The sequence below is a fragment of the Nesoenas mayeri genome, assembly GCF_963082525.1.
Source record: "Nesoenas mayeri genome assembly, chromosome: 7".
Classification (NCBI taxonomy): domain Eukaryota; kingdom Metazoa; phylum Chordata; class Aves; order Columbiformes; family Columbidae; genus Nesoenas; species Nesoenas mayeri.
The window spans coordinates 19,848,542-19,869,498 of NC_137551.1; the positions used below are offsets into that span (position 1 = coordinate 19,848,542).

Below are 20,957 nucleotides of genomic sequence, written 5' to 3' on the forward strand. Positions count from 1 at the left end.
TCTTACTTCTCTATTAATTTTGAGAAAGGCTGTGACACTTAAGTGTCATTTTTGTATCAGTTATTTTAATAATACTAAACTAGTGCTCAAACTCTCATCTTAAATTTTTATAAGCAACTAAACTTCCATCATGGCTTCATTTTCTGTTTTCATATGGTCTTTGATAGATAATTCTTCATAGGCAGGTTTCATTGTAGAAGAATATATTAGTATGGTTTGTAAAGTAACTTTTGGAATACAAAGACTCCATGTAAAAATAGTTTTTTGAAGTACACGTCTCAAAAGGAAATGACCTTTTTCCAGTATAGCATTGCTCTTTTCTATGCTAGTATTATAATAGGTTAATAATTTTATGTAGCTTTGGGGTTTGATGAGACCTCTGTTATTAAAAGCATGTGGAAACTTCACCTTCCACAGGAATAGGTTGTCCTTGATATGCTGCTGAGAAAATAAGGTTCTGAAAATTATCTCTGCTTGTTTATTCTGTGCTACAGTAAAGATCCATTAGATCTATATAACCTTTATGAAGTACTGTTTGTTTGGTTGGAGTTTTTTGTGGTTTTGTTTTGGTGTTTGTTTTTTGTTTTGTTTTGTCCCTGATGCCACCTCAAGTTCTGCTTGTAGCACTATTTGGATAAAAAAGGCTTCCTGCTTATTATCAGAATGATGCTACTGTGACAAAAATGCCCTCTAAAGATCTTAGCAGTGTACTTGTCAAGTGTAGTGTAAGACTTGAGTAAAATGTTATGCCACTACTAGAGATTAATGGAAAACTACTGTGCTTTCAAGGTTTTTCTGTCCTCCTATGATAATTATTTAAAATGAGAGAGCAAGCAACAGTTTTTGCTTGGGAGTTAACTGAAACATCCACTAGCATTTTTCCTCCCTTAGGTACTTGAATACTTTATTATGTACATGAAAACTTGGTGCAGTTAATTCAAAGCAAATCTGTACTCAGTTCTCCCAAAGCTGTTGAAGGCCACTATTTCTCACTAAGATGAAGCTTTTACAAAAAGTTTTAAAAAATGTTAGATTGGGCATGTGTAATTATAAAGATTTTTCAAAACTGGTGTGATGCTATGAAAGAGAAGTTTATAATAGTAATCTAGGTTTTACCCGTCATTTTGAGAGGTTAGGCATATACATAGGTCACTTATGCATGTAATTCAGTGTAATAAAATTGCAATTTATAAAAATGATTGCACTGAGCAGAGTGACTATGAATTTCGGTAAGGAAGCTGTTGTATATACAAAGTTTAGTTGAAGTTAATGCTAAAGCAAAATAAATCTCATGGATGACTAAACTGTAGTCTTTGGGTCTGTAACAGTCCCCAGAGAATAAGGAAAGTTAATTTAAAATATTTTTGTTCTTCTGGTCTTAGTCCAGATGCTTTAAATTCTAAAAATTAAGCCCCAAGTGACATTCCACTCCAGTGGGAAAAGAAAGAACAACATATACTCCGGTCCTGCAGAACTGTATTTATTTCATTAGCCTCATCTAGGTGTTCCTGCTCCGGCAAGGGATTGGACTAGGTGATCTTTTGAGGTCCCTTCCAATCCCTGACATTCTGTGATTCTGTGTAATTAAAAAGTGTAATTTAGATACTGAACTAATTCTCTCTCATTCCCACTCCTTTGTTCAGTTGTTCTCTCTTTCCCACTCTCATTCTCTCCTAAAACATACATATTTACTTAAAAAAAAGCCAAACATGTTTTAGCTGGGATGAAAGAATTAGAACTTCTGAAAACTGCAGAATGTATCATCTATTATGTGCGTTTCAGGCAAGTAGAACTGAACTGGAAATTAAATGAAATGAGTCATTGTCCCATGTTTAAATCTTGGAATTGGCTTCCAAAACTCCACTCACCGATTTTAATGTAATCATAGTGTTACCATAATATAATCTTTTTAGCAGATTCGGATAAAACTCAAAAACTCTTCCAGTAACAATTACTTCAGTAAACACAGTTTTATTCTAATATACAATTATCTTAATACAAGTATGGCTGTTAGTGTGTTATTAGGTATCCATCATCGAATTTGTGTCATAAAATAAAAATATTATGTGAAAATTGTACGTACTGTATTCCTCAGGACAATTATTTAGTTTTAGGCAGCATTTGAACGCACCAGCTAGAAACAAGGAAAGGAGCAAATTATTTTTTTTAGGATATTGCCTTGTGTATAACCTGTTCACCTTGTCCTCTTATCTTAAACTTTCCTAACTTATCTTATATACTTTCTACTGATACGGCAGGGTCTTCCTTAGCAGCTGATGACTAGGAAAGATGAATAGTGTTGAACGTATTTTACTATGTTACTGATTCACAATACTATGATCAGTAAAATTGCTTCATTGTACCCTATTGGATTACTGTGATTGCTTAGCTTTCGGCAAAAATTTAGAAGATAGCCTTCTCCCCCCCGCCAGGATTGTTATTAAATGTTCATTGTGAACAGTGATGAATAGAGACTTGCTTTTTATCAGTAAATTAAGATTACATGTGTCATTTAAAAATTGAGGGTATCAATATTCTGCTGTTATTTGGGGCAAGGAATGATGCCTTTTCTATTTCTAGGTAATTAGAAAAAGAACAAAAACAAAACCCAACCACTTAAAATGGAAAATGCCTCTTTATAGAACAAAGTTATTTTGTTTCATAAAATCATGTTCTGTAGCCTGACCTAAAAGTCTATTAAACAATTCAGTCATGAAAACTCTGAGAATTTCCTGGCCTCTAAGTACTATCCAAAATAATCTTATAATTATTCATGTGACCCTGTGAACCCAACAGCTGAAATACAAGCAAATAGGCATGGATTCAATGTCTACAGAATTAGAAAATGAGAACTAGATTTCCCATGCTAAGGAATATGCTCAAAGTTCCTCTTTTATTAGCTATATGCAATGGGTAGGATGCATAAATTTTACAGCTGTAGTAATATATCTACTGATCTCTTGCAACAATATGAATTAAAATTGATTATACATAAAAATATGTAGAGATACAGCAAAGTTCTGTTGCACTTTACATCTATGTAATACTAATGCTTCTGACTATAGTTCTAAACTGCAGACTGTTTCTAATAGATTTTGAAAGATCTGCTTTTCAATCTAAGTCCGCAATGTATAGTACAATAAAATCCCAATATGAGTCTTTCTTTGGTACAAATAATAATAGTGATTGTATAAATATGAAGACAGTTTTATTAAATCTACTTTGTTTTTGAGCTTTGACACATTTACTCTGAGGTTGAGACCTTCACAAGAAATTCTAAGCAGTTCCTTTAGTCACAGGGATGCAACATTGTGCTATGTAAAAACTGAATTGACCAGTGCCGTGAGCTGTAACCCCTACCGTTGTGACTTTTAGAATCAGAGACATAGGAATGGGCTATGTGCTTTCTGAATCAGTTATCTAAGTATTAAAATAATATTTTAAAAGAACAGGTAAGGCCTGTTTTGTGGAAGTAGTTATAGTTGGCTTTTGCAAATAGGTAAGATTGTAGAAAGAGGATGACAAACCAAAGATTTAATGGCTGGTGAGACATGGTCTTCAACAGCCGTAATTTTTAGCTTTTCTTTGGTTTTAAGGTGGTCTTGTTGACAGGAGATATCTTAAGGTTTTTTTGCTGTACTGTGGGTAACGCCTCAAACTTACTATCAATTTGCAGTTCAGAAATATGCAACTAAGCTCATCTTTTAAAGTTGTTTAAATAATCAGTTCAAATGTGTGGAGATGCAGTTATTTTTAAATATGAGTTCTGTAGAAGCCTTCCCTCAAATGGGAAGTTTATGGTTGTTAGTAATGTACAAAACCATACAGATTTCTGCCGGTATCTTGTGTGTGGGGAGAGTTGTTTGTTTGTTTCTTGGAGAAAATCTAGACACGCTATCACTCCACGTAGAGAAGAATAGTTGAAATAAATAGACATGCAGGAAGGGGGCTGTTTAACTGTCTTGATAGGCCAGATAGCGGGTTCCTCTGCATTGAACACTCAGCATTCACCTGTCTTGAGTGTTTTGGAAATGAAAAACATGAACATAATGTCAGTTTGAAACCTTTAATGACCTAATTAAAATAATTAGTTTATGTCTGCCTTTGAAGAAAATAAGCCTTTAAGGACATATTAAATAGAGTTTTTGGTGGTGTCTGTTAATATTTCTTACTATTTTCTACTTGCATTTGGAAAGCTAAGAGATCCCATTTTAGTAGTAGCCTCCCGTTACACCTTGATATTCCAAAAACATAGAATGGAAGGTGGAATTTACAATGAAAATGTGCATCTCTCTTGAGCTGAAATTATTCAACCATGACACATTTAATATTCTAACATCTGAGTGGTTTGACTGTGAATTACTTCAGTCTGCTTTCTGACATGGAGTTTAAATCCTACTTACTGTCTATTTTAAATAATGTACTTAGCTACAGTAAAACTTCTGTTTTCTATTGAAAAGTCAACCTGCTGGTATTTTTCTTGTTTTACATACTTTCTTTAGCACACCTGAGAATGTTTATATGAATGGAATATCTTTGCTGTTCATCAGTAAGATGCATCAAAAGTCATTATGAAAATACCTTTTTAAAAAAGTAATATGATTTTAGAACAAAGGTGTGTGCGGTGCTTATATTTTTATGTTAAAAACTCAGTAGACTATTTTGAAAGCTGTTAACTCAAGAAATTCCAATCCACATGATCAGATGTTCAAAGATCACATCAGACTAGTGAAACTATCATCTTCTCAGTAAATAAATGTGTACATTAGCTTAGTAGTTTTGTTTAGACTAGATAGTTACTTTTATAATAAAGTCGAAGTAACACAGATGTTTGAATAAAGTGTATTTAATCTATAATTACTAAGTATATTGTTTGTAAGTGAAATTTTTGATACAAGTTTGGAGGAAGTAAGCAAGCTCTCATTTAGAAAACAAAGAGAGAATACTGGCTGCACAAAGAATTGCCAAGAGTATAGATAACAAAAATTTACCTCGGAATACGAAGTTGAAAAGTACTAGAAAAAATATGAAAATTATGATCTTAACTGAAGAAGTTAGCGAGAGAATTTACTAATAAAATAATTAGTAAGAAAAATATGTTTTCACATATCCTCTTCTGCAGATAGAAATATAGGTAGCTGACCTGGCCTACCAGAAAGAGATATGTTTGGCCTTTTCTGGGTAAGATTACATAAGTCTCTCTCACTCGCTGGCAAGGACATTGTTTCACATGACTGAAGAATGGCGTGAAGAGCCTCCTGTGTTATGTTTGGTGTCATCCTTCATTTTCTCCTTAATCAAGGTGAAATTTCAGGCACTTGAGAAAAATCTTTCAAAGGACAGTTAATTGATGTCAGCCTCTGTTTTATATCTTAAGATGATTTATCTGAGTAGTTATTTAGATCTAAAGTGTATTACCTGCTGAGAGACGTAACAAGCACCGTTTTTCCCATTCCTTCTTCACAGGAGTGATGATTCTTTAAGAGTAGAATTTCTTGGGGTGGAGATGCTGTGGTAAATCTGTGTCCCATTTATATCACACTGCTTTTTCTGTCTTCCAAATCCATGAAGTCCATCTTTCCTTTGATAATGGCTTTTAAAATAATTAGTACTGTTTCCTTACAGAAGTAGAAAATCGGTAAGTAATAGCAACCAAGTTCTATCAGAAGTTAAAATGATGGCTTGTTGGAAGTTTAGGAGTACTGTTACAACTTCTTGTCATAAGTAAATCCAACTCTCAAATATATTTGTTTGTTTGTTTTTATTTTATCATCATTTTTTAAACACAAATGAAAAGATTTGCCTACTAAAGACACTGATCATATACCAGAGCTGAATGGGTATGGGTGATCACATTTCTGAAAAATGCCGATTTATGTTTAAGGATTGCCTCTGCAAGATGGTTGGATCCTCATTAAATTCAATTTCTGCTCCCTGAAATAATCTCATCCCTAACAGGATGCAGTTGATAAGAAATATTGGCTGGTGAGGTAATGCACAGTCTGTAATTGCAATTGAAGCTGTAGAAAGTTCACAGAACATCAGTTAATGAGTATTAATATTTGCGCACATCTGTGCTTGTTCACTCTTCTGGCAACCTTCCAGCTGCCATCAGTGCTGCTCCTTGTGTTACCAGGGTGAACTCATCAGTTTTCCTGTGTGTCCTCTGCTGCTCCGGGCCATGTTGCCCAGTTACGACTTACTCTGTAAAATTTGATACACAGCAAGAATTGCTGTTGAATAAGTGAGCATTATTGCTCTGTAGCGTGGTACTCTGTCTTGTGCTCCATCCTGGCATGATAAAGATCTATGTCTTCCTAATCACTGAAGAAAGAGCGAAAGTTTGAAAAGCCTTTGAGAACAGATACTACAATAAGGATATTGACAGGACAGTTACTAGAAGGGTGACCAAAGGGGACAGGTCACTGCAGTATCTAAGTTGTTAGAAGTTCAAGCTCATTTACAGAAAAGCAAAGGAAACACATGGACCTCCCGTAGTGACTGTAACGCTAGTTGTTATTAAAAAAGCCATGAGTGAATTAGGGTTTGTTGTGAGTGTGCTGGAACAAGTATCAATTCCTATGATGGAGACATGCCTGAAGACCACTATTCTTTTCCTGTGATGTGTTCTTTCCTTCAGGTGTGTAAGGGGGCTGGACAGACTCTGTTGCACTCACCTCATCTGCCAGTCATGCACACCCTGCCTGGGAAGGGCAGCTTCCTTTTGACTCAGTAGACTAATTCCATTTGTAAGGGGAAAGTGATAGTATGTGCCCAACTGTATCTTAGCAGCATGTTCCCCCACCCCCTGCCCTGCAATTTCTGGGCAGTGAGGGCATAACATACAGCGTTTGCTTTTACTTACTGCCTGCAACTGGAAGTTGTGCAAGCAGAGATATTTTTTTAAACCATGATCTTGTTAAATGCATACAATGCAAAAACCAACCAAACAAAAATAACCCCAAACAAACCAAACCAAAACCAAACAAACAACCCACCTTACTTCATTTTACTGTATTTCCTTTCTTCTTTTACTTCTTCTGTTGACTGCATTGAAAGCATCCTCAGTGCAGTGACACATTCTTTCTGCCTCAGTGATCTACTTAGAAATCTTCACCTTTGTCTTTCCTGATGCTTTCATGCTGGTCTGGAGTTGCATAAGCAAACCTTTCAATTTCTTAAGTTCTCAAAGTAATTCCTGGTTTACTTCTTAATAATGTCTCAGACAAAAAACGAGCAGTATCTGTGAACCACACCATCCCAAACATGCCTGAACTACCCTATAGCAAATAGTGCATTTGTCAAGTACAGGGCAAAGTTGTAGCAGTATTGATTACTGTGCGTATGTATTTTGAGCAAGGTGTTGTCTTCACCCCCACCCCCTCCAAGACAATATTCCTAGTATGTTATAAGGTACACTTCAGGTTGTAGTGTGGCACTGCATTCTCTTATTTTCTAGGTATTTTTTCAAATACAAAACAGCATTTCAGCAGTCTAGGGATATTTTAAGGAATTTTTCCATTACGGAAATTAGGATCTCAGCAGTCAAGATACTCTGTTTAAGCACCATGTGAAAATACATAGAGCAAGATACAAGCGAATTAAGATATAGAGAACACTTTTAATCCCTGATGTTCTGAACAGTCTTTGCACGATTGTATGTATTTCACTGCAAACATGTGCTTATAACTCCAGCTTTTGCACTGACGAGTTGCTGCTGCAGCTCTGAGATTACCTGTGTACAGATCTCCCAAGGCTGCTCTTTGTCATCTGGACATGCCATAGCAGGTGGCAGCCATGTCACACTGCCCTTTACTGCTGTTTGTTGAACACAAACGCAAACCTGCACCAAAAGTCTGTGTTTCACCAAAAGTTCCTTCAGGTGATGACGGTTCTTTTTCTCCTGCTGGTAAAGCTGCAGGCAGACTGAATAGCAAGTGCTGTTGCTGAAACTGTCATCTGTTGTTTTGCAGGGCAGCTGTTGGCTTGCAGAGCCAACTCAAGGGTGAAATTCAAGTGCATCTCCAAAAACTGTTGCTTATAGATATCAGCATCATGATATATAATACTTTATTTAATCTCAGATGGCTGTTAATACTTTAAGAATGTTGCCCATTAGCCAAAAAAGATGGATCATGAGATGCTGGGAGAGAATTCATGGGAATTTTTGAGTTTGACCCCAACTCGCAAAACTGCAGTTGCTTCCAGATAGCTGTTTCTATATTTGCCACAGTGCACCTAGGGAGAGAGAAGCTGCAATAGTGTCATAACAAACAGGACATCAGAGGAGCTTGGGGTAATCGCTAAATCTCGTACAAATTTGAGTGGCAGTATGATTTACTAAAGTTTGTGGATAACTATTTGTCATCATGCACTTCATCTTGAATAGTAGGTTAGGACTGGAACTTATTGAACACATGTCAGTGAACATAGCTAAGAAACAGTCGTAACAGAGCAGAGCTTTTTGCTGTTTACAGCATCATCTCTGTCAAACATAGCAACATCCTTTAGCTTTGGGCAACATCTGTAACTGTTTGAGATATGGGGCTCTGGCATGTCTTCTTGTATCTTAAGTACGTGATAGGAAGAAAGATATATACACAGTTCTAGACATAACAGATAATGCATTCAGTGGTTAGTGTATTTCAGTTCTCATCATCGATATGTTAATAAAAAATTGTTACACCAGATTAATGTTTTATGAAGTCCACGGTTTAAATACTTCCTTCTTCCTGAAAATAAGAAATGTATTAATAATAAACTTGTGGCACCCCATTCTTTTTCTTGTATGAGAGTCATGTAGAGATGGTTGATCTTTCATCTTTTTGACTGCAGAACATTTGAAGTGATACACATTTTAACCCAGTACTTAGTCATCTCCAGTCACTTCTTCTGATATCTTCTTTATTTTTTAATTGTATTTTTCTATCTGGAACCCCTGGAATCCGTACTTAATGCATAATAACATAAAGCTTTTCTTCTCAAACAGATTAGCTTTCCTGAAACAGACAGATGGTGTAAAATTGTCCAAAATACAGTAAATTTATCAATTTCCAATTCTACCAAAGAGTTAACTTTTTGCAGGGGAATTTTGAGTTGAAATGAAGTTGCATACAGATGTTTATTAATTGCTTTGCCTACAGATGTTTATTAACGTGCTGTTCAATATTAAATAATTCTTTAGGCATTTTTTAATCTACATTTTCTTGCAGTGTAAGTAAAATAGTTTTCAAAATTTTAATTGATGACTTTAGCAGTAATGATAAAAAATATAATACAACTGGTTTTGCTTTAGCTTTTAAAGTTTTATTTATTAAAAGAGGATTTTCCCCTTGGCATTACAAACATCCGTCTGCTCAGAATCTGATTTCTTGCTGTTGTCTTAACCAAATTTTGTAGTGAATTTCTCTGCAGAAATGTCTGAGCTTTATGAGAGCACAGAGAGGAAGCTGATGAAGGAAGCACCGTAGCTAGATTCTGTGGTGCTGTAAGCAACAAGCAAGTAAACCTTCTCAGAAATGAGATCTCTGGCAAACACAGTGCTGAGAAACAGAGGATTTGTTTGGAGCCTAAGTCAGAAAGCTGCAGTGCTTTTATGGAGCTGACCTTCAGAGCACCGTCCAAGTGTCTTTCTACCTGTCTTGTTTACTCAGACTTCTGCTTTCAAACGAGATGTTTAAGCGATATTCAAGATATATTGTCCTGAGAGTTATCACTTGTTAATGTACCTTTCTGGTTTACTGGTGTTTAAAATCGCTTTTAAAAGGTGCAACAAATGAAGTCTTTGCATTGCAGGAATGCTGTACACAGGCTATTGGCAGCGCTCTATGGTAGAAATGCCATGTAGGTGTAAACAGTCAGGAAATCAGACTGGAATGCATAGTGTATATATGTACATGTACACACATGCATCCTACATTTCACTGTTTAATTTTGATCATTCAGATATATCAGTGGAGCTTTTTAGAAAGAGTTTGGACAGAAACAATGCAATGAATTATTAAAGCCCTATTAGGGCCTATTTTCTGATATTTTTGTAGCATAGTATCAATAAGGATAATTTTTTGTGGCTGTTCTTAACAATGAACTTTTTGGGTACACATAATCTTTATTATTATAATAAAGGTAGAGAAGTTAAGCCTGCTTCCTAATAACAGGAATAGAAATCTTTTGCTGGTTCTTAATTTTAGTTTCTGTGTCTCATATGTGCCAAGCAACTGCTAGATGTTTGGCAAAACAATAACATGCCCCCAGGTTCTAAGCTTAATACTTGAGGCAGAAAAAAAACATGAAAAAAGGAACAGATCAAAGATTACAGTAAACAGGAAGAGATACCTGGAAGTCTAAGTAAGAAATCAGAACGATTATTTTTATGAACTACTATATCCAATATTTCCATTACAGCAGCACCTGTGAACTCCAGCTTCATTTTGGGGGAATATCTGCCATAGGCTATAGGGCTAAGAATGGCAGTGGTGTTCAGGTTTCTGCCACTTCTATGTAGTAAACCTACAGTAATGTGTGTGAAGGAAGGGACTCAATGCAATTGGCCATGGTAGTGATGATTAAACAAACAAAAAGATTATAAGAGAAATATGTGAAATAGTTTGAAATCCAGCATGAGCTGCTTTTCTTATAGTTATTTTTAAAGTATATCTTAACAAAATATGTCTCTTGTTGCTGTAAGAAAGGTTTATTGCCTGAAGGTTATCAATAAGTTAACTTTCAGATACTATTCTAAGTTACTAGAAGCAAAACTGAGCTGTTTTTAAAGTAAAGTTTTGATGATTTATTGCATATGTTATTAAGAGCTGAAAGATCTACTTGTTTCCACTTATTTTCCAAATATGGATGTGATCGTAAAACTACAAGGATGGAATTCTGCCTGAACTTAATCTTTATTTTAACGCTAATTTTCAGTTTTGCGTTAAGAGGACATGATTTTCTTCTGTAGTCTTCTGGAAAATGTTATGTTGCAAGTAATTTTTATTTTCTTTTTACTTACTGTTAAAATCTGTTTAAAAATTAGAAGAAACTAAAAATCTATCAAAGCCATAGTATACTTTCATTGGAGTGATGCTGTCTTAGTATATGGAGAGACCTATTTCAGGTCATTTCTTAGTTTAAAAGTGTCATTTAAAAAACAGGGGGGGGGGTGAGGGGAGAAAAGAAAAAGTATTTGAATGTATGCTTTTATTGTCTAAAGGAAATCTTGAGGTACTGTAGTTGCATATAAATTTTACCACTTATGTATATGCTCACTACAGTGGTATAGATATGAAGGTTCTCCTTAAACTCCTTCCTGTAAGCATCAGTACTTGCATTGCTTAAAAAGAAATTTGAAGTATGTTTAATATTGCAGTGTCTTTAGATCTGGATGCTGTCCCCAGTTTCTTGTGCATTACTGCTTGATACGTAGTATATGAGAGACACCAGCATCAGCCGCAGGTGGCCTTGAGGTCTGTAAAAAGCAAAAGTGAAGCAGGAGTGATGCACCGCTGTGAATCATTGCTTTTTGACAGGTAGCTCAGTTTAGTGTTGCATTTTACCCTTCTTTGGTTCACATTAATTTGTAATGACAGTAATCATTCTTTGCTGGTGATACAGATCAGTATAACCACGTCTGCCAGGATGAACTCTAAGCCCTGGCTTGAAATCAACCTTTTTGTCTCCCAAGCAAGATTAAGTTTCCCCATTTGTCTGATTCAATCCCACTGAAAGGTGATTTTCCTTGTCAGTTACCTGTGGGATATGTTCCTCTTCTGATTGTTTCAGTTCTTTTCAGTGGCTGATAAGTATACGCACTGCAAGTCTGTATTTTTTTGTAACCTCATCTGTGTGCAGCAAAAGTAATACATTCACAGCTTTAACACATCAAAACAAAGTGTTTGAGAGCGTTATATGAAGTGCAGAGTCTTTGGAGACAGCTAGTGCCCTGAAGTCTACTTTATACAAAAGAGATTAATACCATTATTCTATGTATAATCTCTCCAGCAAAACACTGTCGCCTATTTCTGTCAACAAAAGATTTCTTTGCTCTGGCAGCTGGAAGAAATTTAATTTGTGTAGGCAAAAGAACGTGCCTTTAGAAGATGTGGAACCCAATTTTAAAAATATTTTGGAAAGTAACTGCAGTTTTGAGAAATTAAATTACTTTCATTAACTAAATATTTTTAAAAAACAAGCTAAAAAGACTGATTATGTGTGCTACATGTGACAATACTCATAATCCATGTGTAAGGCAGGTTTACTATTTTACAGTACACCTTTTGGATACATGTGCACATCCCACTGTTCCTTGCAGACACTTAGCTTGATTAAAAGCTCTGCACATGTCCTATCCATGTAAGAGTGCATTTTCTTTCCGGATAATAGTAGAGATGAGCAGTGTTGTTACTGAGAATCTACAAGTCCATAAAACTGCTGTATACCTGAGAAGATAAAGAGGTTTTAGTAAAGGCTTAATATTTCTAGAAGCCTCAGACCAAATCAGCTTTGGAAAATTTGAGAGAAGGGGAAGATACCACAGCATTTCACTGTGTAATGAATCACAGAAGCTGTATTTCTAGTGGAATTGTGTTACATAAGTTATCGTCAACATGTGAAAGATTTTTTTTTTATGTTAATAAATGTCAGTGCTCTTTTTGAAATAATTGAATTACATTACTAGTTAATTATTATTATATTTTTATAGAATCTTACTGTTTTCCTCAAGAAATTGTTAATACAAAAGTTAAAGCTAAGAAATACATACTTTAATAAATACTGTACTGTATTTGATTTTCTGGTTTATGGCAAAAAATCAATACAAATTTTTGCCAAATTTTGAATTTAGTAGCTGAATCAAAGCTGCTGCTATTCTCAGTTTCTTGACCTGGATGAAAGCATTGTATCATCGTCCACAACTTCTGTTTGCAAGGATGAGATACCTTGTGGGAATGGAGCATTTGAACTCTCCTATGGCAGGGTAGATGATGGTCTTGGGGCAGAATTGGCTGCATGTGCAGGTCCCTGTGCCAGGAGCCTCTTTGCTCTGTCGTGCCATGTCCTGTGTGCGGTGAGGGTGCTGGTGCCTCTGACATGCGGTGTGCACAGGCTGTGCAAACAGTTTCTTACCGTTTGACTGAACACATGTGTGCTTGCATCATGGAACTGGATGTGATTTCTGCCACGTTGATAGATAGTTGTGTTTTGTTTATATGTGGGGTATGATGTCAACAAGAAACAAGCCATTAATCACAAAAAACAGTCATTAAGTCATCAGCTTATTTCTTGTGAAAATTTTCTCAGCACCTGCCCTTATAATAGCTATAATGACTTTTTCCTATGATAATTTTTAGTTTGGTAGTTTATGCTTTGTAATTACAAAGCACAGATCATCAAACAAATTATTAATGTTAACCGGTAAGTCAGCACACAAAAATGCAGAGTCAAGTCTCTCCTTGTATACTAAATGAAAAGATTTCTAGCAGATTCTTGCTTTGATCATTAGACTTTTAAATAAACAAACATTACTTAGTTGCTAAGCCACAGACTGAAGTTCATTAGTGTGTTAGCACAAATATTGGAAAAACGGGACTAAACCAATATTAGATAGAGGACCTGGGCATAGGCTGGGAGTAATCCAATGAACCTGGCACCAGAACATTTTGAAAGATTGCTCACAGTGATTAAAACCACTTCTGTTTGCGAAAACCCGCCCTGTTCTGCAAGAAAAATTGTGAACCCTTAGTAGGTCTGGTTTTCTACTGCTGATATCTGTAAGACTTCACTGAAACTACAGCAGACTAAATAGTCTTATAAATGATTTTGTTTATATTCTTTATTTTAAATGTTGACTGGAGGTAATGATGTGGCATTTTTTTAATCTGAAGGTGATCCTTAAAACTGGTTTTCATTAGAATGTTTTTAATGATAGATTGGAAGCCAGGATGCCATCTTATTTAAAAAGCCTGCTTGGGAGTCCAACTCAAAATCTTCAGAAATCAGGTTTTGTATTCCTATATATTTCAGGTTTAATGCATGAGTGCGGAGTTTTAACACAGTGCCTTCTTGCAGAGGCTGTTGAACTTTATCAGACGTCATGCTTGTTAGGAATTTTTGTTGTTCAGTTTCTTATCTTAAGCAAGCTAACAGTTCGTGCTTTTGTATTTTTCACAGATCTTCAATACAGTGAGAGAAGAAGGAGCAGAAGATATTTTTGAATATTTTCCTCATCTTCTGAGAAAGCTCCCGACGTTTGATACAGACTGTATGTGCAAAGGTGATGGTTTTTGTGTAAAACCATGTGTAACAGGTGCTTTCTGTCAATATCGTGCCACTTTACAGAGGACTGCACTCTCTAACTATGTAACTGGTGCTTTACTAGAAGCAACTACATCATTAGGAGCAAGAAGTGGTCTTTTAAATATCTTTGGAGGATCAACTGGAAGAACAATGCTTAAAGGTAATGAAGATTTAATTTTTTGAACCCTGTCCACTTTAAGTATAGGGTGTATTGAAAAATATGTAATACTATATAATGTTCTCTAGCTCATATAATCCTATCTGTAGTTGAGAGCTAAGAAAGATATTCATGTTTTCAAAGATTTTCCTTTGCAATCATTATGTGTTTTAATGGCTAGCTCTATTTAATGATGTAAAAATGCATGCAAAACTGAAAAGACTCTTATTACAGAACAGAAATATTTTCTTTTTTTTTTTTTTTCTATAGACGTGATCCTGTCTGCATCCAAAGTTAATGCCTTAGCTATTGTTTTTAGGGTGTTCTTTTGTTTAGTATTTGTTATTTACCAAGTGCTCCTGCTTATGGTCTGACTTGGATCAGGACTTCAGGATGGAGTGTATACTCTATGCGGTTATTATAGTTCCATTAGACAACCAGCTGTCAGTATAGCTCTGTGTGATACGTATGTACAATTCATTACTGATTTATTGTTGGTCTTCTCCGAGATCCATCATCTTTCCTAGTATTGCATCGTTTCAAATAATGCGAGTATTGTCTGTTTGGAAAATGCTTATTGGAGGGTGGATGTTATATACTAACTTTCCATGCTGATTGTCTTAGTGTTCAGTAAGAATACCATTATATGATTTTGTTTGGTCAGTTTTGGAAGTTAAACAGGACAAAGGCATTTTTGGTACAAATTCATTGCATTAAAAGTGATGTTTGTACAGAACAGTAATTGCATTTTAAATTCATTTTTAATTAATGCCTAGAATATTCCCTAGGGTACTCATTTAGGGATTTGTCATCATCTGATACACTGTAACAAAAGGCTGTAGTATCTCAGTTGTACAATTGTAAAATTGAAGTATGTGGGTATTGCAGCTTGAACAAAATTTTCCAAGATTATGATAAAATCAGTACAGAATTCTCAGTGCAGTTCCTTAAGTAGTGCAAGATACTGACCTCATTTTTACAGACAAATAATCATATAGTTTTGTCTCAGGTCAGGTTATCTTATTTTTATCCCAAAGAATTTTCTAGTTTAAATTAGTCTCTCTTTAGGTGAATCAAATTGCAGAGAGAGGCACTAAAATGGTACAAGAACAACAGGTACAGATGGCAAACTGTAGCATCTGAGTGAATTTCAGCAGTATGCTGAGCAGCAGTACTGAGCTTCACAGACCACATCGTCTGTGAGAGACAGAGATGTGTACAACCCAGTGTCCTATTTTGGTAGGGTTTTCCCTTTTTATTTTGTGTTAATTTGTTCTGGGGCATTGAGTGCTTTAGAACAATAAACACATTCCTGCAGCAGCTCTGGAAAGCAAGGTTAAAAGAACTGAATCGTGTACTTGGTGGTACAATATGGTAGACCTTCTTCCTACAGAGTGGAAGGAGAGCATCTTAAGGATGCTCTGTCCCCTGAGTACAGATGTCAGCCTCCCATGGGGCATGTTGCTGCAGTGTGCCAAAGCCCAGCCGGTGACTGTCACCATAGAGCTGCTACTCTGAGTTCTGAGACTGGAAGCAGCAGCAGTAATTAGCTGAGGCTCACCACTGTGCTAATGTGGCTGTATCGTTTTACAGAGCCTGAGCTAGTGATGGCACGTGTGTGCTCTGTGTACCAGCGCACTTTGCACTAATTTAGGTATCTCTGCACTGCCCGTATTATATGATGTATGCTTCTGTTGTTGTATTCTGAGCCCAAGCAAGGACTTAAAAGAAAAGGCCAAGATCTTGAACTTGATTTGCAACCTGTGTAGATTGTAGAGATTTGATTTGCTGTAGTTTCTATTGAGGAAGAGGTGTGCTGCAGCTTTAGGATACTAAAGTCTTCTGGATGTGGAAGGTTCATGTTCAAGTATATCAGAGTGGTTTAATATAGCTGAGAAAGGACAAAGGTATCAGTAACAGCATCATCTCTAAAGACATTTACAGAGTGTTACTTGGCAATGTTATTAACTGAGACATTAGCATTAGCAAGGAACCCAACAGTATTCTGAATTCAGGGCTGCAGTTATCATTAATGGGTGTACAATTTTAAGAAAGAAAATAATAATTTCCATGCAGATTGATTTAAAAGGTTATTTTCATCTGTTCAACATCCTCTCTTACTGCTGGATTTAACTTGTACCATAAGCAAATCTCATTTGAACCTGAGACCTTTTAATTGACATGGATGACAACTCTGTCGTCAAATGCAATGGAGGATTTATTGCAGGATACAGCATGTTGTTGGAATAGTTCACTTAGTAGTTGTTTGAAGGTGTTGAAAATGGAGTATACTGAACCTGGTGTGGCTTAATAGTTGCTGTGGTTTAACTCCAGTAGGTAGCTAAGTACCATGCTGCTGCTCACTTAATCTGGTGCAGTGGGATGGGGGAGTGAATTGGTGCGAAAATTCGTGGACAGTTTAATAAATAAAGCAAAAGCCGTGAGCACAAACAAAGCAAAACAAGGAATTAATTCACTGCTTCCCATGGGCAGCCAGGTGTTTAGCCCTGTCCAGGAAAGTAGGGCTCCATCACACGTAATGGTTGCTTGGGAAGACAAATGCAGTAACTCTGAATGTACACCCTTCCTTCTCTTTCCCTCAGCTTCTTTATATGCTGAGCATGATGTTATATGGTGTGGAACACCCTTGGTTGGTTGGGGTCAGCTGTCCTGCCTGTGTCACTTCCCAACTTCTCTGCACCCTCAGCGCACTTGCTGGCAGAGCGGCATGGGAACCAGGCAAGTCCTGACACTGCGTAAGCACTGTCCAGCAGTAACTAAAACATCCCTGTGTTATCAACACTGTTTTGGTCACAAATCCAAAACATAGCACTATGTGAGCTACTATGAAGAAAATTAACTCTGACCCAGCCAAAACCAGCACAATAGTGAAGGTGATATTTCCATCAGCACTTGTGCTGTATAGCTCTCCAGAAGTGGTTCAAACTGCTGTGTGTTTCATCCTGGCCCTACAAACCTTTTTCAAACAAGATATCAGTATATCTAAGTTAAGAGTATTGTATATAACAGGGAGACCAGGGAGATGAAAATAAATGTTTGCTCTGACAGTCAGAGGTTGTGAGTGCCCATGTAGCAGTGTCAGTGCTGTGCAGTGCCCTGAATTAATATCAGCAACAGGAAATTAAGATTATGTCTTTTCAGGAAGTGTTTCCACATGTTGCTCAGCCGGCTGAAGAACAGAGGGAAGACCCCTTCTCTGATTTTGTTTTTACTGTTTTGATCAAGAATAGCAAATGTTTCTTCTTACTGTGTTTCACAAATTGTGACAAGACAGATTTTTCAAGTGTTGGCTTGCTCCCATAAAGTATTAAAGCATGGATTCTCAGATCTTTGTATTTATTTATTTATTTATTTGTTAGTAGAACATGTCTTAGAGTTTTTCATTTAAAACTCTACTTGAGAAAGGATTTGTAGGAATATATCATAATCCAGCCAAGGTCCAAGCATGAAGGTCCTGATGGAAGTTCAAGCGGGCACTGATGTGATGTTCGTTTCTTTCTGAAAGGAGGAAATCATGAATGCCTGGTTTGTGCAGGATAGTGCAGTGCACTTGACCTGTTGCTGACTCATTCAGACCTATACTGGGGTATTCTCCTGGTGCAGGGAAATCCCCTATAGTGGTTGGTTTGAAAGCAATCTAGATAATAATGCTTCAGAATACGACTCTTTCTTGTGGTGGCACTAGACTGAAGTGGAGGTAGTATGAGCATCACTGCACCATACTTCACTATACAGAGGTAGGGATGCCCAAAGGTAGCAATTACTTGAAATAAATAAAAGGAACCACAAACAAATGAAAATGTGAACACCAATAGGACTGATATAGGTGGAACTAGAATGCATTATGAAAACAAAAAAATATATATTTATTTTAATATATCTTCAAAAGTAGTTGCAAAGTTTGGTAAACGTAAATAAAAGAATTCTTGAACTATGTAGTTACTGTTCTGCCATTCAGAAATTTGTCCTATAAATTTTGTAATACCTAAACCCATTGTAAATAAAAGCTGAAAGAAGTGGTTAATGATCATGAAATAATTATAGTAAAATATTCTTTGTGGTGGATACAGTTCAACAGATCTTTATTTTGTAAAGATGTGCTGCATAAAGGTGCTATTGAAGACTTGCTATATTGCATGTTACTACTTACAGTGTTAGACAATGACAAATACTTTTGCATATTAGAATAAAAGTTTACACATCTGAGGCTCTGAACTGATGGTAAGTGGCATTCCCAGCATCAGCTTTCATTACCTCTCTCTCCTTCCTTTGTTCCTAGAAACTGATTTCACTTCAAAAAAATCCTGTAAAAGAGGGGAACAATAAGCTATGAACTCACTTTGTCCTAGTGTTGCCACTGAGAGCTTCATTTTGTCAAATCATGTCCTAAGTTAGAGATCTCTAAATTGCCTTAGAGATTTTTATATGTATTATGGATTTCAGTTCCAAATATTTACCTATTACAAAACAAAATACTTTGTGTTTAAAACATGATGTGATTAATATTTTAGTTTTTCATGCCTGTATACATTGTCATGTATTTTAATTAAACATATCATTACCTTTTTGCAGGCATTATGCAAATATATTCTTAAGTATAAGAGGACTATTTTTATTTTGTTTAAAAATATGGATTATATGGCTAATAGTTTAATTTTGTAAAATGTTTGGGAATTAGGTGGGTTGTATATGCATCTTACTCTAAGATTGCCAGTGACAAATTATTTTGAAGAAAAAAGTCTTTTAATAATGTATATGGAACAAGGTTTAGCTCAAAAGAGTTATCTTGCAAGTAAACATAAAATTAAAGGCTTCAGTTTACTGGCTTTTAAAACATTTTTTAAAAAATAAGTATAGTTCTTTCTGTTCCAAATTAGGAAACAGCTTGGTCAAGCCTTCTTTTTAGGGCCAGGAAATATTGTCTATCTCCTTTGTTCTTTTGGAAGTTCTTGTGCCGTCACAGAAATGTGTCCCACTGGAGGAAGTAAAAACTAACAGATGTGTGACTGTACTGAAGGGAAGAGCTGAGTAACACACCTATGCAATTTTTTCGGTGAGGGTGATAGCTCTCTTAAGAATCAATTTCCATCTGAACCTGAAAGGTATTGTAAAAATAATTATCGTACATTAGCTAATCATGAGTGGTTTATTATGGAGTTCATTTATAGGCTCAATGTAGTCATGTTGTTAAACATGTGACTGTGAACTGTAAAATATTACTTAATGGGCATGTGACTGGGCAGCAAGTATAGAGACGTGTTGCTTCTCCTCATGCCTTCTGGCTTTGTGGGAACCACATTTCCACATTTTAGTCCCCCTTTTTTTGTTAACTCAGTGGTACTCAGAATTGCACCAAAGTGCTTCACTCACACGAGCTTTTTACTGTCTGCGTTTTTTTAATTGTGAAAATGTACAAAAGTGTCCCTATTTTTTGTCTACAACATGATGACTTACTGTCAAACCTTGTCCAAAACAGTTAAAAGAGCCAGCAGAGCATAAACCTCTTCTTCTACCCCCTCATCTGGTCACTTGAAGCCCTCATAGCACATAGAACACAGTGTATGTACCTTTACTATTCAGACTGGGAATAGATGCTTTTTACAGAGGTGAGAGACTCTCAGGGAAAGTACTCGAAACTCTTCCTTTCTCTGACCAATTAAAAAACAACACAACTGTTTTGTGCTGCACTTGCGTTATCACTAGTTACATCAGCATGAAGAAGAATGAAGTTCTTCTGGTAAGAAAGTCACAAGCTGTTTATAAAGTCACAGCTCAGACTAATAACTTCAGTCTTGAAAACCGTGAAAAGCTGACGCACTGGGATCACAGAGTGGGTAGACTGCTGAATTCCACACTTCATGATTTCTGAATTGCTCTACTGGGCAGCCCACATACAGATTGTATTGCAGTATATCCAATCTTGTGCCAAAGACATCTGTAACATGATCAAGGTCCATGTCATGTAGATGTGTATCTTCCACCAGATAAAACCGTTCCTTAGCTTTGCTACAAGTTAAACTTCAGTACAGACATGAAACTGTGGACACAACTTAGATGGCTTTTAACTCCAAGAGTAATTATTACTGCACTTGGAATGATTTTCAAGACAGTTCTTAAAAAGCTTCAAAAGTAGAAGTGAATTTGTTTATTAAAACCAGTCTGCATCAGCCAGTCTTGAAAAGATCTCAAGGGCTGTTGGATTTGTGTTTGCAGGACCTCTTCTAGATCAGACAACATTCCACTACTTTTCTTTCAAAATGTTTGCAATTCCTGGAGATAAAGTTCAGCACTCTCTTGCATAATCTGCTTAAAGGGGAGCCCATTACTTTAATGGGGAGTGTCATTCATTATTTAAACGGAAGACTTCTCAAAACCCTTGTGTGTGCTGTAGTTAGGGATTTTATGGAGTATCTGCCCCAGATATAGGGATTCTGCAAACACAGAGTCCCTAATGCTGGGATAGACTCCTGGTTTTATGTCTCCCTAGTACTAT

The 20,957-nt window shown here is 36.2% G+C and overlaps 1 protein-coding gene across 1 annotated transcript in view; it reads left to right on the forward strand.

The window, feature by feature from the left end:
* PLCE1 (phospholipase C epsilon 1) overlaps positions 1–20,957 on the forward strand; it is a gene marked incomplete at its 5' end in the record, with an annotated part of 125,438 nt that overhangs the window by 27,467 nt on the left and 77,014 nt on the right. Inside the window, 1 exon segment of the mRNA XM_080348222.1 lies at positions 14,161–14,446. Within this exon segment, the coding sequence (XP_080204348.1) occupies positions 14,161–14,446 (286 nt within the window).